The sequence below is a fragment of the Engraulis encrasicolus genome, chromosome 12, assembly GCF_034702125.1.
Source record: "Engraulis encrasicolus isolate BLACKSEA-1 chromosome 12, IST_EnEncr_1.0, whole genome shotgun sequence".
Taxonomy (NCBI): Eukaryota; Metazoa; Chordata; class Actinopteri; order Clupeiformes; family Engraulidae; genus Engraulis; species Engraulis encrasicolus.
The window spans coordinates 52055636-52068135 of record NC_085868.1 but is presented as its reverse complement, the minus strand read 5'-3'; the positions used below and the strand labels follow the sequence as shown (position 1 = coordinate 52068135).

The window sequence follows — 12500 nt, the reverse complement described above, 5'->3', positions numbered from 1 at the left end:
TCAGGGGGGATTTGAACCTGCAACCCGTAGATTGAAAGACTCTCTAACCACTAGGCCACGGCTGCCCACAGTTCAATTCTCATCTCACACTTTTAACTGTATTTTCCCCAAACCCCAAACCCCAAACAACAAAAGCTCTCTGATATCTGGCCTTAAAGGGTAACTTCAGCCAATTTCAAAATGCAGTTGTAATGCTCACACTACCATGGACTTGTCAGTACCTGAGATTTTTTTTTCTTTTTTCTTCAGCCTTTTCCGAGATCCTGGTCATTGTAATGGGGGCAGGTGTTTCTTTTCATTTCAAAAAACATCTTGATTTATTCTAAGAAACATCTAAAAGGTTTTGCAACATCAGCAGACAACTAGCAAAAATCGATACCTTTTGGGAAAATATTTGGAGTAGGCCTATGTTAAGATTTTTTTTTTAATGTAAACAAAAGCTGCCCCCATTAGAAAAGCTCATATCTTGGAAAGGGCTGAGCCGAAGAATGTGGCATCACCGGGTACTGACAAGTCAAGGGTAGCGTGAGCAATACAACAGGGGCAGTCATGGGTGAGCGGTTCGGGCGTCAGACTTGCATCCCAGAGGTTGCCGGTTNGACACCCGGCAGGTTGGTGGGGGGAGTAATCAACCAGTGCTCTCCTCCATGACTAAGGTACCCTGAGCATGGTACCGTCCCGCCACACTACTCCCTTTGGGCGCCATTGAGGGCTGCCCCCTTGCACGGGTGAGGGATAAATGTAATTTTGCAGTGTTCACTTGTGTGCTGTGGAGTGCTGTGTTACAATGACAATGGAAGTTGGAGTTTCCCAATGGGCTTTCACTTTCACTTATATTGAAATTGGCAGGAGTGCTCCTTTAAAACACGCTTTGGAAACTACCAACTACCTTCCCGGTGTCTGGCTTCTACTGCAGATCGCAGCGGAGCAGAAACACTTTCTTTCTTTCTTTTGTACTTTGTACGGACTGATATAAAGCTGCTGATTTTAAGATGTATTTAATTTTTTATTTAATTTAATTTTTAATATTTTTTTTGCTGCAAGTTTGAGAAAGGTTGCGTAATATATAATTAAACTCTGGATCACAGAGCAGAAAGTACTGGGAAATAATTATATGGCTGATATCATCAACGTGTTATAAATGTATTATGTAGCCTGTGCAGAGACGGGTTATGACAACAAGGGGCCCCTGGGCCAGAAAACAGTAAGGGCCCCCCCTCTATAGGTGTTGACAGTTCAAAAAAAGATTCTGGGTTTTTCATTTCATTTTTAATTATTGTCTGTTACAGTTAACACATTGAGCTGCATGGCTTGTTTGAATTGCACTATACAAATATGATGATGATGATGATGATGATGATGATGATGATGATGATGATGATGATGATTATTATTATTTCAGGTCAGATGTTGTTGGGTTTTTTTTTTTTTTTTTGGGGTGGGGTATACAGTACAACAGTTAACAAGGGTGTACACCCAAGTGAGTTATATCAAATTAATCAGGAGAAATCAGGCTTTAAGACAGATAGCGACATCTTCAAATTGACCAATCAGCAGTAGCCTGGGGCCGTCAAACCTTTTTTTTTCCACTCGGGAGCTGACATTTGTGTGCCCTATAAAGGATTAAAAGTGTGATTTTGACGCAATATGAAAAGACAATATATAGAGGACTTGGTTTTCAGGGCCCCCTTGACTGCTGGGCCACGCAGTACTTGACCTCATTATTTGAAAATGTCTGGGTACGGCCCTGACAGATAGTAGTAGAGAGTAGTAGTAGCTTTATTGTCCCCCATGGGGGAAATTCTTCTAGTGAGAGGTGCGTAAGACATGAAAACAAACACAATACAGTCAGAAATGAGCAATTTAGAGGTTTGAGCTTCAGGGCCCCCTTGACTGCTGGGCCCCTGGGCCTGGCCCCAGTAGGCCCACATAGTAACCCGTCCCTGCAGCCTATCTGCTGGTGAGTGTTACGTAAATGTACCCTGAATTCAGGATCTGAGCCCGAGATCGCTTGGCCCTGGGATTGGCAGCCGCTAAACTTTTTCTTTCTTTTTTTTGCTCATGAAGTGTTTTCATGCCAGACTTGTTTTTTTTATCTTGTCGAGAAAGGGTTGCATAATGTGAAGAAAGTTACGTTTAGTTTGTCTGCTGAAATGTTAGTCAAATGTCTTGAAAAGGAGCCTTTGGACTCTGAAGAAGGTGTAGCAACACCGAATCGTTAGTCGGGTGTTTAAACACAATACAAACTTAAAAACTACGCTGCATTCTCCAGCCTTTACGTATAAGTGATGTTTGTCCCACTGTGATGCACCCGCAAGCTGAGGGATGATTGAACTGCACATTACATTGTGTTACAACATAATGTATGTACGCCTTAGTTACAAATTCAGCATATGACTGTTGAAACAATAACTATTTGTAATATTTCCTCAATTAAATACATGGTTGTTATTGTTGTTAGCTGAAAGATGAGGCAGGGTGCTGGTTCGAATCCCACACATCCACTCCCTTCCACATTTCATGGCTGAGGTGCCTTTGAGGAAAGCACCTAACCACACACTGCTCCAGGGACTGAAACCAATACCCTGTTAATAATTGTAAGTCGATTTGGATAAAAGCAACAGCTAAGTGCACAGTAATGTCATACAATGTCATGAAAAAGAGTTGATGGTAAAAACTAACATTGTTCTAATTCAACAGAAAAGAGCGCACCTTGCATTAAATGTTTTATTTTTTGTGTTCATTTCGGTATGTGCTTTCATCAGTGTGCAACCCATTTGCACTCTTTACAGCCTTGAGTGACTTATCTGTGCACGCATGCACACGCACACGCACACGCCACACACACACACACACACACATATACATAACACACATACTCTGTGTTGGAACATGGGAACGAGGGTTGCTTTAATGGTAGAAAATCTCAAACAGGACACAAGATAACAGGGGAATGTACAACACTACTGGTCTTTATACAAAACAACAGTCCATGAGGTCCTCAGAACGGGAGCAAACAAAACAGTCTCTCACACACACACACACACACACACACACACACACACACACTCGCACAGAAATGCGGACGTTCTCACAAGCAAACACATTCATACACACAAAGACACACTCACACACACGCACACACACACACACACACACACACACACACACACACACACACACACACACACACACACACACACACACACACACACACACACACACACACACACACACAGACACACAGACACACACACACACACACACACATAAAATAGTATGTACGTAGACACAGCTACACGTACGATCACAAACGCACAGCAAATATGGTACTGCATACATAAATAAATATAGACATATAGTATATACATAAATCATTACATAAATGCATAGCAACAGTAATCTCTACAGTAAAGTAAGCACATAGAAAATGTCAACGTTTTGTTTTGTTTTGTTTTGTTTTCATTCTTTGATGAGATTAAGTGATTTAGTCAAAATGGGGGGAGGGGGCCACAAAGGGTTAAAGTTGCCATGCTGACATATCATTGGACGGATGGGGCAGTTGACGGGAGGGGCTTACTTAAAATCATGCACAACCATTGGACGAGAGAACTATAAATCAATCGAGCCCACTGCTTGTTATTTCATGTACGGTGGGCTGCACTCGTGTAGAGTTACACGTTACTTGACGCCGGTGTCGTATGCAAGCCATGACGAGTGTCATAAAAGAGTCAAAACGCTGTCATGACAGTCATGGTGTCATAAACATGACGTCAATGTCATAAATAATTTTATAGTCATGAAAACTTGACATTGTTTGGGTTGTCTTTACCTAAACGGAAAGTCACTTAAAGGGACACTGTGCAGGAAATGGTCAAAATAGGTACTGCAACTAGGAAACTGGGCTGCCTATTGCCAAATTTGATCTTTACATGAAAGTTTACTAAGTAATAAACAAATATTTTCCACTATGGTCCAAGTACAGTCATTTTTGAAGCTAAAAATGGCTATTTTTGGAAATTCAAAATGGCGGACCATGGAGAAGACCCCCCTTTTCATGTATGAAAACTGCATTTTTTTCAGTCAAAATGAATACTTAGAATTCGATGGTGGTGATAAGTATTCATGAAAAAGGTAACATTAGTGAATGGGCAGCATGGATTTTGGAAATAAACAACTAAAAATCTCACAAAGTGTCCCTTTAATGATAACAGTCGACAACATTGACATACTGCTTATGACACTTCCATGACTGCCTTACGTCACTCTTATGACACTATCATGTCATACGTATGACGCCAGCGTCAAGAAAAGTGTTACCTCGTGTAGTCAGTCGCATGCAACGTCCGCACTGGAGGAAGAGGTGTGATGTCATTTCCTTTTTTGCACAGCCTTTGGTCATGTGATGGGATGGGAGCTAGTTAAGTGCTATTCAATTCCCACGCTAACGGAATGGAAGGAGGTGAACAAACACACACACACATACAAGCACGCACGCACGCACGCACGCACGCACGCAAACACACACACACACACACACACACACACACACACACACACACACACACACACACACACACACACACACACACGCATACAAACACGCATGCACACACACTAACAATCAAACAGTCAGACACACACATGCACACAGACACACGTATTCACCCTCACATTCACACTCATAAGTTGGATGGTGGGGGAGAGTTAGAATTCCATCTCAAGCGTTTCACACATTAGATTCAAAATAAATTCTTCAAATGTTCTTGGCTTACATTGATTGTGTATAAAGTCAAAGTAAAAGTGAATCTGTCTTCATAAGCAGAGGGAGGGGGGTGTGTGTGTGTGTGTGGGGGGGGGGTGATGGTTGAGAGGTACTTCACTTGGCTTTTGGTCTGGGTGGGGAAAGGGGTGGGCTCTTGGGTTTTGGTGGGGGGGGGGTCATGCCCGAGGTGCTTCACTTGGCTTTCTTAAGGAAGGTGTTTGGGGGGGGGGGGGGGGGGAAGGTCATGCCCAGTCTAATGCCAATGCTTGCCTCTGAACCCTCTAAATCCACCACTGTGCTTTACTTGCAGAGGGTTTGGCGGGGATGGGGGAGTTTGGGGGTTTGTGGGTCTTGGGTGGGGGGGTTGATGTCCGTGGCGCTGAGGGTTTGGCTGAGGGGTGGGGGGTCTTAGGTCTTGGTTGGGGTGTGATGCTGGGGCTTTGGGAGGGGTGGGGTCTTGGGTCTTGGGCCTTGGTTGCGTAAGGGGGGGGCAGGTCTCTGGACCCCTCCTCCTCCTCCTCCTCCTCCTCCTCCTCCTGGACACCTCCTCCTGGACCCCTCCTCCTCCTTCTCCTCCTTAGTGGCGTTCCACCATCGCCTTGGCATGATGCTTCTTCAGACGCAGACCTATTAAGACAACACAGAATAGAGGCCCATTAACGTAATCGCATTAACAACAAGCTAAGGAATAGAGGACAACACATGAAGACAAAACGGCATATACCCTAGATCAGGGGTGTCAAACTCAAATTGACTGAGGGCCAAAATACAAATCTGGAACGAAGTCGCGGGCCGAAATCAACAATTATTTTTAAAAATGGACTAAAACTGTGCATGCATGCACATCATACTCATAGTTAAATTTTACATATACTCTTTCCCATCATATTTGTCTGTTCAAATGTGTCTGCACATTCTGTGATACAGCAAATTTCATGTTCATGTTGTGTTAAGCTGTACATTAATGGTGTATGTGGGCCAACTGTAATACACATTTGAAATGATCTCGCGGGCCGAATAAAATGGCTCCGCGGGCCAAATTTGGCCCCCGGGCCTGAGTTTGACATCCCTGCCCTAGGTCCATCAATATAATAGCATTAACAACTAGAAGCACTCAGAGAGTGCAAAGTTCCGCCAAGGCCATCCCATGAATTCCATCCTGAAATCCTATGCCTACAATATAACATGTGATGGGAAAAGGGAATAGAGGTCCATTAACACGTTAAAACACTGTATTGACATCTGTTTTAGTCCAATGTCTTGTCTGTGTTATGGGGGAATGTGTTGCTTGGGGGTAAATGTGCTTGGTAATCTGACTGTATTGTGTTTGTTTTCATGTCTTACGCTCCTCTCGCTAGAAGAAATTTCCCCCATGGGGGACAATAAAGCTGCTACTACTACTACTACTACTAGAAATGAGCTGTTTGCAGAATGGCAATGACCGAGTCATAGTGCATTACTAAAGGCCCTGTGTTATGTCATAGCAGAGTAATACTATGGTAATTAACCTTTCAATGACTATTACAGCGTGCATTATGGGGCTACCACGATAGCATGAACAACAAGCTAAGGACAACACGCGAAAAGAAAAAGGAATAAACATGACAAGACTAACGTCAGCTACATAGTGTGCTAACCCTGGTTAAACCCTGGTTTCTGGATCTTTGTAATATCATAGCAATGTTGTTATGATGTACTTCAGTATTTTCAGCAAATGTGTGTGTGTACTCACGGTAGGCCTAGGGCTGCACCCTGCCTGCGGGGTGTGTGTGTGTATGTGTGTGTGTGTATGTGTGAGTGTGTGTGTGTGTGTGTGTGTGTGTGTGTGTGTGTGTATGTGTACTCACGGTAGGGCTACACCCTGCGGGGTGTGTGTGTACAGTATATGTGGAGTGCGTGAGTGCGTGCATGTGTGTGTGTGTGTGCATGCGCGCGTCCCTGTGTGTGAGTGCGTGTATGTGTGTGTGTGTGTGCGTGTGTGCGTGCATGTGTGTGTGTGTGTGTGTGTATGTGTGCGTGCGCACGTGCATGTGTGTGTGTTTGTGTGTGTGTGTGTGTGTGTGTGTGTGTGTGTGTGTGTGTGTGTGTGTCTGTGTCTGTGTGTGTGTGTGTCCTCACGGTAGGGCTGCACCCTGCGGGGTGTGTGTGCGTGCGTGTGTGTGTGTGCGTGCACGCGTCCCTGTGTGTGTGTGTGTGTGTGTACGCACGGTAGGGCTGCACCCTGCGGGGTGTGTTGGGGGTCTGGAAGGTGCGCAGGGTGGCGGGGCCCTCCCCCGAGGTCGTCAGGGCCTGCACCTCCAGACGGTACAGAGATGCAGGCTGCAGACCGGACACCAACAGCAACCGGTGGTCCTGTAGACACACGCACACACATACACACAAGTTTTTAGTCGCGTTGGTTTGTTTGTCTGTATGTTTGTTTGTATCAAACAGCTTCCTTGGTGGCGGTCTGCACTCTCAGAGTGCCTCTAGTTCAATTATACACCCGTGATTGAAGAGCAGTGCTCATACTTCATACTTGATGGAGAGCTGTCAAAGCACTATGCATGACACTGAAGGTATATTAAGATAGTCAACCGTGACCACATCGCCACTCACCTACACAGTCATTCGCATCACGCGATCGACCCAAGCGGTTGTGTTATGATTGTCCCATGTGCATGTGTCAATTTACCTTGCACACAATTGAGCTATGTGTGATGTTACCTTGCACACTAGTGAGCTACCACACACACACACACACACACACACACACACACACACACACACACACACACACACACACACACACACACACACACACACATACACGCACACGCACACAGACACACACACACTTACCGGAGGCAGTATCTGCGACTGGGTCACCAGTCTGTTGTGCAGTTGGACGCTCTTACACACACACGCACGCAGGCACACACACACACACACACACACACACCCTTACCGGAGGAAGTATCTGTGACTGGGAGACCAGGCTGTTGGGCGTTTGGCCGTTCTTGCGGCTGTCACTCGTCTCCGTCCAGGTGACCTGGAAGCCGGTGACCTGCGCGGGTGGGGTCGCCGCGGCAACCGTCCAGGAGAACAGGGCCGTCACGTTGCCTTGGTGAACCGAGAAGGAGGCCGTCAGGTTCTCCGCTCGGGCCCACGACTTGGGCAGAGACAGGCCTACTAGAGAAACGGAAGCGGGAAATGTGCAGGGCCGGATTAAAGTACAGGCAAGGTATGGATGCAGCCTAGGGGCCTCCATCTGACAGGGGGCCCCTGATCGACCATCTAGGGGGGCAGTTATCCTTATCCTTATCCTCTAGGGAGGCAGACATGTTATCCTTAATTCTTAACTCGAAATTACGACACTGCCTAAGTACATTTGTTGCGAAATGTGCCTTCCGAGGGGCCCAAAACAACCTGTTGCCAACCAGTTCCAACATCCTTTCAGTGGCTCTGAATTCTGCCCATCGCTTGTTACATTCACACTACGCAAGTCTGGAATAGTGAACCATCTCTCTGAAGTTCAAATAGAAATAGGAGACAACTCCTGTGAGACACCCAATGAGGATAACTCATACTAATGTTAATTTTAAAGTTCATTTTAAAGTTTAGAGTTCCTTTGAAGTTGAAGTTTGACTCAAAGTGGAAGTTGAAGGGCAGGCGATGTGATTGGAGTGTTTCTTTTGCAACCAATGCTTTTGCACTAGCGGCTGTCACAGCTGGGGCCGGGAGTGTGTGTGTGTGTGTGTGTGTGTGTGTGTGTGTGTGTGTGTGTGTGTGTGTGTGTGTGTGTGTGTGTGTGTCTGTGTGTGTACAAGTCTGTCTGTTTGTCTCTCTGTTCAATGCGCAACATGGAAGCGTGAGCGAATGCCACACCACTCTGCTGGAGCACACGCACCCGTCATGACTGCCGGCGATAACGCAGGGAAGTGTCTGTGTGTGTGTGTGTGTGTGTGTGTGTGTGTGTGTGTGTGTGTGTGTGTGTGTGTGTGTGTGTGTGTCTGTCTGTCTGTCTGTCTGTCTGTGTGTGACAGCCATAGTGGTCGTCACAGATACTCTGAGCAGAGCTTTGAGTTGCGCTGCAGGCAGCCATTTACAAAAAATATATTCTTTGGCTTCCCTGTGAATTTCTACCATGCCAGGCCACTGATTACTTTCCCTTTGAAGTTTAAAGTTTGTCACTCAAAGTGAAAGTTTTGAGCAGTTTGACTCCCAGATGTCTCCCAGGGACAGGAGATGAGCCTGGAGCCCTTGGTATATTAAGTTTATTATACGGTACACCTACCCACCATACCTGTCAACTTTGAGCTCCCAAAATCCGGGAAAATGCCCATATTTCAAGCCAAAATCCGGGAAATTTTCTAAAGGCCAAATTTTGACAGTCAACGGGATGACAGAGACAGATCGGACGGTGCGTTCTACTCTGCTTTTCACAACAGCGCGCGTGCAAAGACAGATCCTGTCTAAAATCCCTCAGCACACGTTTACAGCGTGGTGAAACAATGCAATGAAAACAAAACAATGATCGCACGATTCGCTGTTCCGAGGCTGTTTTATGCGTTGCATGAACTGACGGTTTCTGAGGAAAAGAGTGGGCGCACAAGCGCTACGGAGCTCGAGGTTGACAGCTCGTATTTTCAAGGAACTTCAATTCTTGGTGTTATCTGGCATACCGTATTCTGGCAGGTAGCTTGATAAGCAAGACCCTCATCTCTCTCTTCAAGAGGGGGTGTGGCTCGTCGGACAGGGCTGTGGGTAGCCTATAAATAGCCTACTGGACCGACGGTGTTTTTTGATAATGTGAAAAATCCGGGATGCTTCCGGGAAAGAAATCAAATCGGGAAGAAATCGAGAAATGAGTCAAAATTAGGGAGTTTCCCGGGAAATTAGGGATGGTTGACAGGTATGCTACCCACCCATCCCTAGACCCACCACTTGAAAGTTGTGAGAGCTTCCATTCACTTTGAATGGGCCTTCCCATCATACAGAGGAGATTGACTTTGTATAACTGCAACACTGCTGCAACATTAGGTGTAATTTGCCATAACCGTATAGTATCCAACAGTCCTCAGAGTCAGTTTCTCCTGATTCTATCCTGCTCTCCTCGATCGTGATCACCAACAAGTTATAAGCCGTGTAAGGTGTAAATTGCTTGTTTTCTATCATCTAAAATAGAAGTCTTGAGCTGTTAGACTCACGGATGTCTCCAGGCAAGCCATGTGCTCGAAGCTCTTGGTGTACCATATAAGGTATAACTCGCCACAACCTAGTCGTATCATAGTGTAACCAAGGTAATCTTGCGTTAGTTCGCCACTTGGGGCTCGAACCTGTAACCTTCCTGTCAACAATTCAGTCCACCATGGAAGGCACAGCATGATACTGCTGAGGTCCAGGCAGATAGCTCAGCGCTACTGTATCTGTATAAGGCATTGGGAGGGAGGTTTACAAATGGTTTACGGCCAAACTCTGTTAGTTGGCATTGCCATTAAAATTCGCTTTGCTTCAATTAACAAAATATGGTTCCAAAGTCTTGGTCTTCTAAGTTTATTATTCAATCTCTGTTTGAATCCTATACGTTGGCTGTCACAAGCTATTGATGGTGGTGGTAGGGGACAATAAAGGCATCCATCATCATCATCTAAAATAGTGGCTCTCAACGGGGTCTCAGTTGCAAATTGGGGGCATTAGTCTATTTCATTGTTTACTACTAAGGGGGGCGTGGGCAGGCTTATGATGAGGTTAAGGGGGCATTTGTTCCAAAAAGGTTGAGAACTCACGGATGTCTCCGGGGCAGGCGATGTGCTTGGAGCTCTTGGCGCGCAGCGTGGCGCAGGAGGGGGTGTAGAAGCTGGTGGTCTCGGCCTGGGCACGGGGGGCGAGGGCACCCTTGACACCCAGGGAGGGCTGCACTGACACCACATACTTGCAGGAGAACAGAAGGTTGGGCAGCGTGGCGAAATTCTCCTGTTATGCACATAACATTAACAGAGGAGGTTTGAAAAGATGAAGAAATATTGTGATAGATACAGAATCCAACCTGTTCAAAGATTGCTATTGCAAACATAACACAAATGAAACGAAAAAGGTTAATGGTCGATCCTATTGAAAATCTAGGAAAGAAAATCAAAACTAGTGAAAGAAATTAGTTCCATGTCTAAAAATAAGTAAAATAGTCACTATTACTACATTTAAAAAGAGGTACAAATTTCGGTTTCAAAGTAATATGACCAACACAATAACACATCAATCAGAGCTTGATCATGCTACTTTGCTAACATACTTGATCATGCTAATATTGAATAAAACCATAAGTTTCCTTACATTATGCTAACTCCCGTCCTCCCTTGTGCTTGTGGCCTTATGATGATGCCAGAAGAAGTCATTGACAACAGAAGTTTAATGAAATATCTTGATGTTGATATGCAATCAGGATGTTGAATGGAGGAAGGTCCCCCAAAAGTTGTGGTGGCTAGTCTAACAGAAGGGAAACTTTGTTGTTTTCTCTATGGAGGTGGGGCGCCAGCGAAGCGCGAGGCCACAAGCACAAGTCGAGGATAAGAGTAAGGAGCGCATTACAGTGCATTTGGCAGACGCTTTTTAAAGGGGTATGCCACTATTTTGGGGCTTAATACAGTTAAAATCGTTGGCTGGGGTTTATAAAGGTGGTAAAGTGTCTTATGTTTCATGTTAAGCGTTGTCTTGATTTAAGACAAGTTAAAAGAGGGAATATGTCGCTAAGCTAGTGAAAGTCAATGAATCCGTGTAGCATACACAGATACATTGACTTTCAGTAGCTTAGCGACATATTCCCTCTTTTAACTTGTCTTAAAGCAAGACAACGCTTAACATGAAAAATAAGACACTTTACCACCTTTATAAACCCCAGCCAACGATTTTAACTGCATTAAGCCCCAAAATAGTGGCATACCCCTTTAAGTAAAGCGACTTACAATCGAGGACAAAATCATAGCAGACATCACCAGTAGAAACAAAGTTCACAGGAAATATACAGACCAACAAGTGTAGATGCTAAGTAGGGTTAGGTTTTGTTAGGATAATGGAATGGACCCATTGTTACCTCAGTGTTCATCTTCTCTGTGGTCCTGGTCTGGTTGTGGCTGCAGACTTCAGGGTTCCACTGGACACGGAAGCGGCCAACTGACAGATCTGTGGAAATAAGTCAAGTCAAGTCAGCTTTTATTATCAATTTCTTTACATGCGCTGGTCATACAAAGGATTGAAATTACATTCCTTACTTTCCCATGCAGACGGACATAGACTCTATACTCTAGGTGTGGACATAGACAATTAGACATAGATACATAGACAAATAGACAGTATACATACATCACACCTAGAGTACCTATACAGTACCCATACAGACATATAAAGTGCAAGACTGGGCAACAGCAGACATACATAGAACATATATTTAAAAAGAGGTAGTGTTGTGCATTCCAGTTATGTCCTATTATGATAGTATATAGTGATAAGAGATACGTAAATAAGGGCAACAAGGTTTAGTTTGTAGGAGCGGGAAAGGATCTGTACCCTGCTTGCAAAAGACTTAATTTATTAGAGGCAACGTTTCGATCATAGATCTTCTTCAGGCATCTTCTAGATGCCTCTAATAAATTAAGTCTTTTGCAAGCAGTGTGCAGATCCTTTCCCGCTCCTACATGTGACAGTTTTTTGATTAGGCACCTGCTGATGCTTTTTTGCTGGATGTGCGCACTTTCCACCA

The 12500-nt window shown here is 44.9% G+C and overlaps 1 protein-coding gene across 1 annotated transcript in view; it reads right to left on the bottom strand.

Moving 5' to 3' along the window:
* Window positions 1-5342: 5342 nt before the first annotated feature.
* Window positions 5343-12500, bottom strand: part of LOC134460374 (anosmin-1-like) — a 115581-nt gene continuing 108423 nt past the window's right edge. Inside the window, exons 10-14 of the mRNA XM_063212809.1 lie at window positions 11835-11923; window positions 10534-10720; window positions 7713-7936; window positions 6973-7117; window positions 5343-5392 (exon numbers count right to left, since the gene is read on the bottom strand). Coding sequence (XP_063068879.1) covers window positions 5343-5392; window positions 6973-7117; window positions 7713-7936; window positions 10534-10720; window positions 11835-11923 — 695 coding nt within the window. The remainder of the gene's footprint in view (window positions 5393-6972; window positions 7118-7712; window positions 7937-10533; window positions 10721-11834; window positions 11924-12500) is intronic.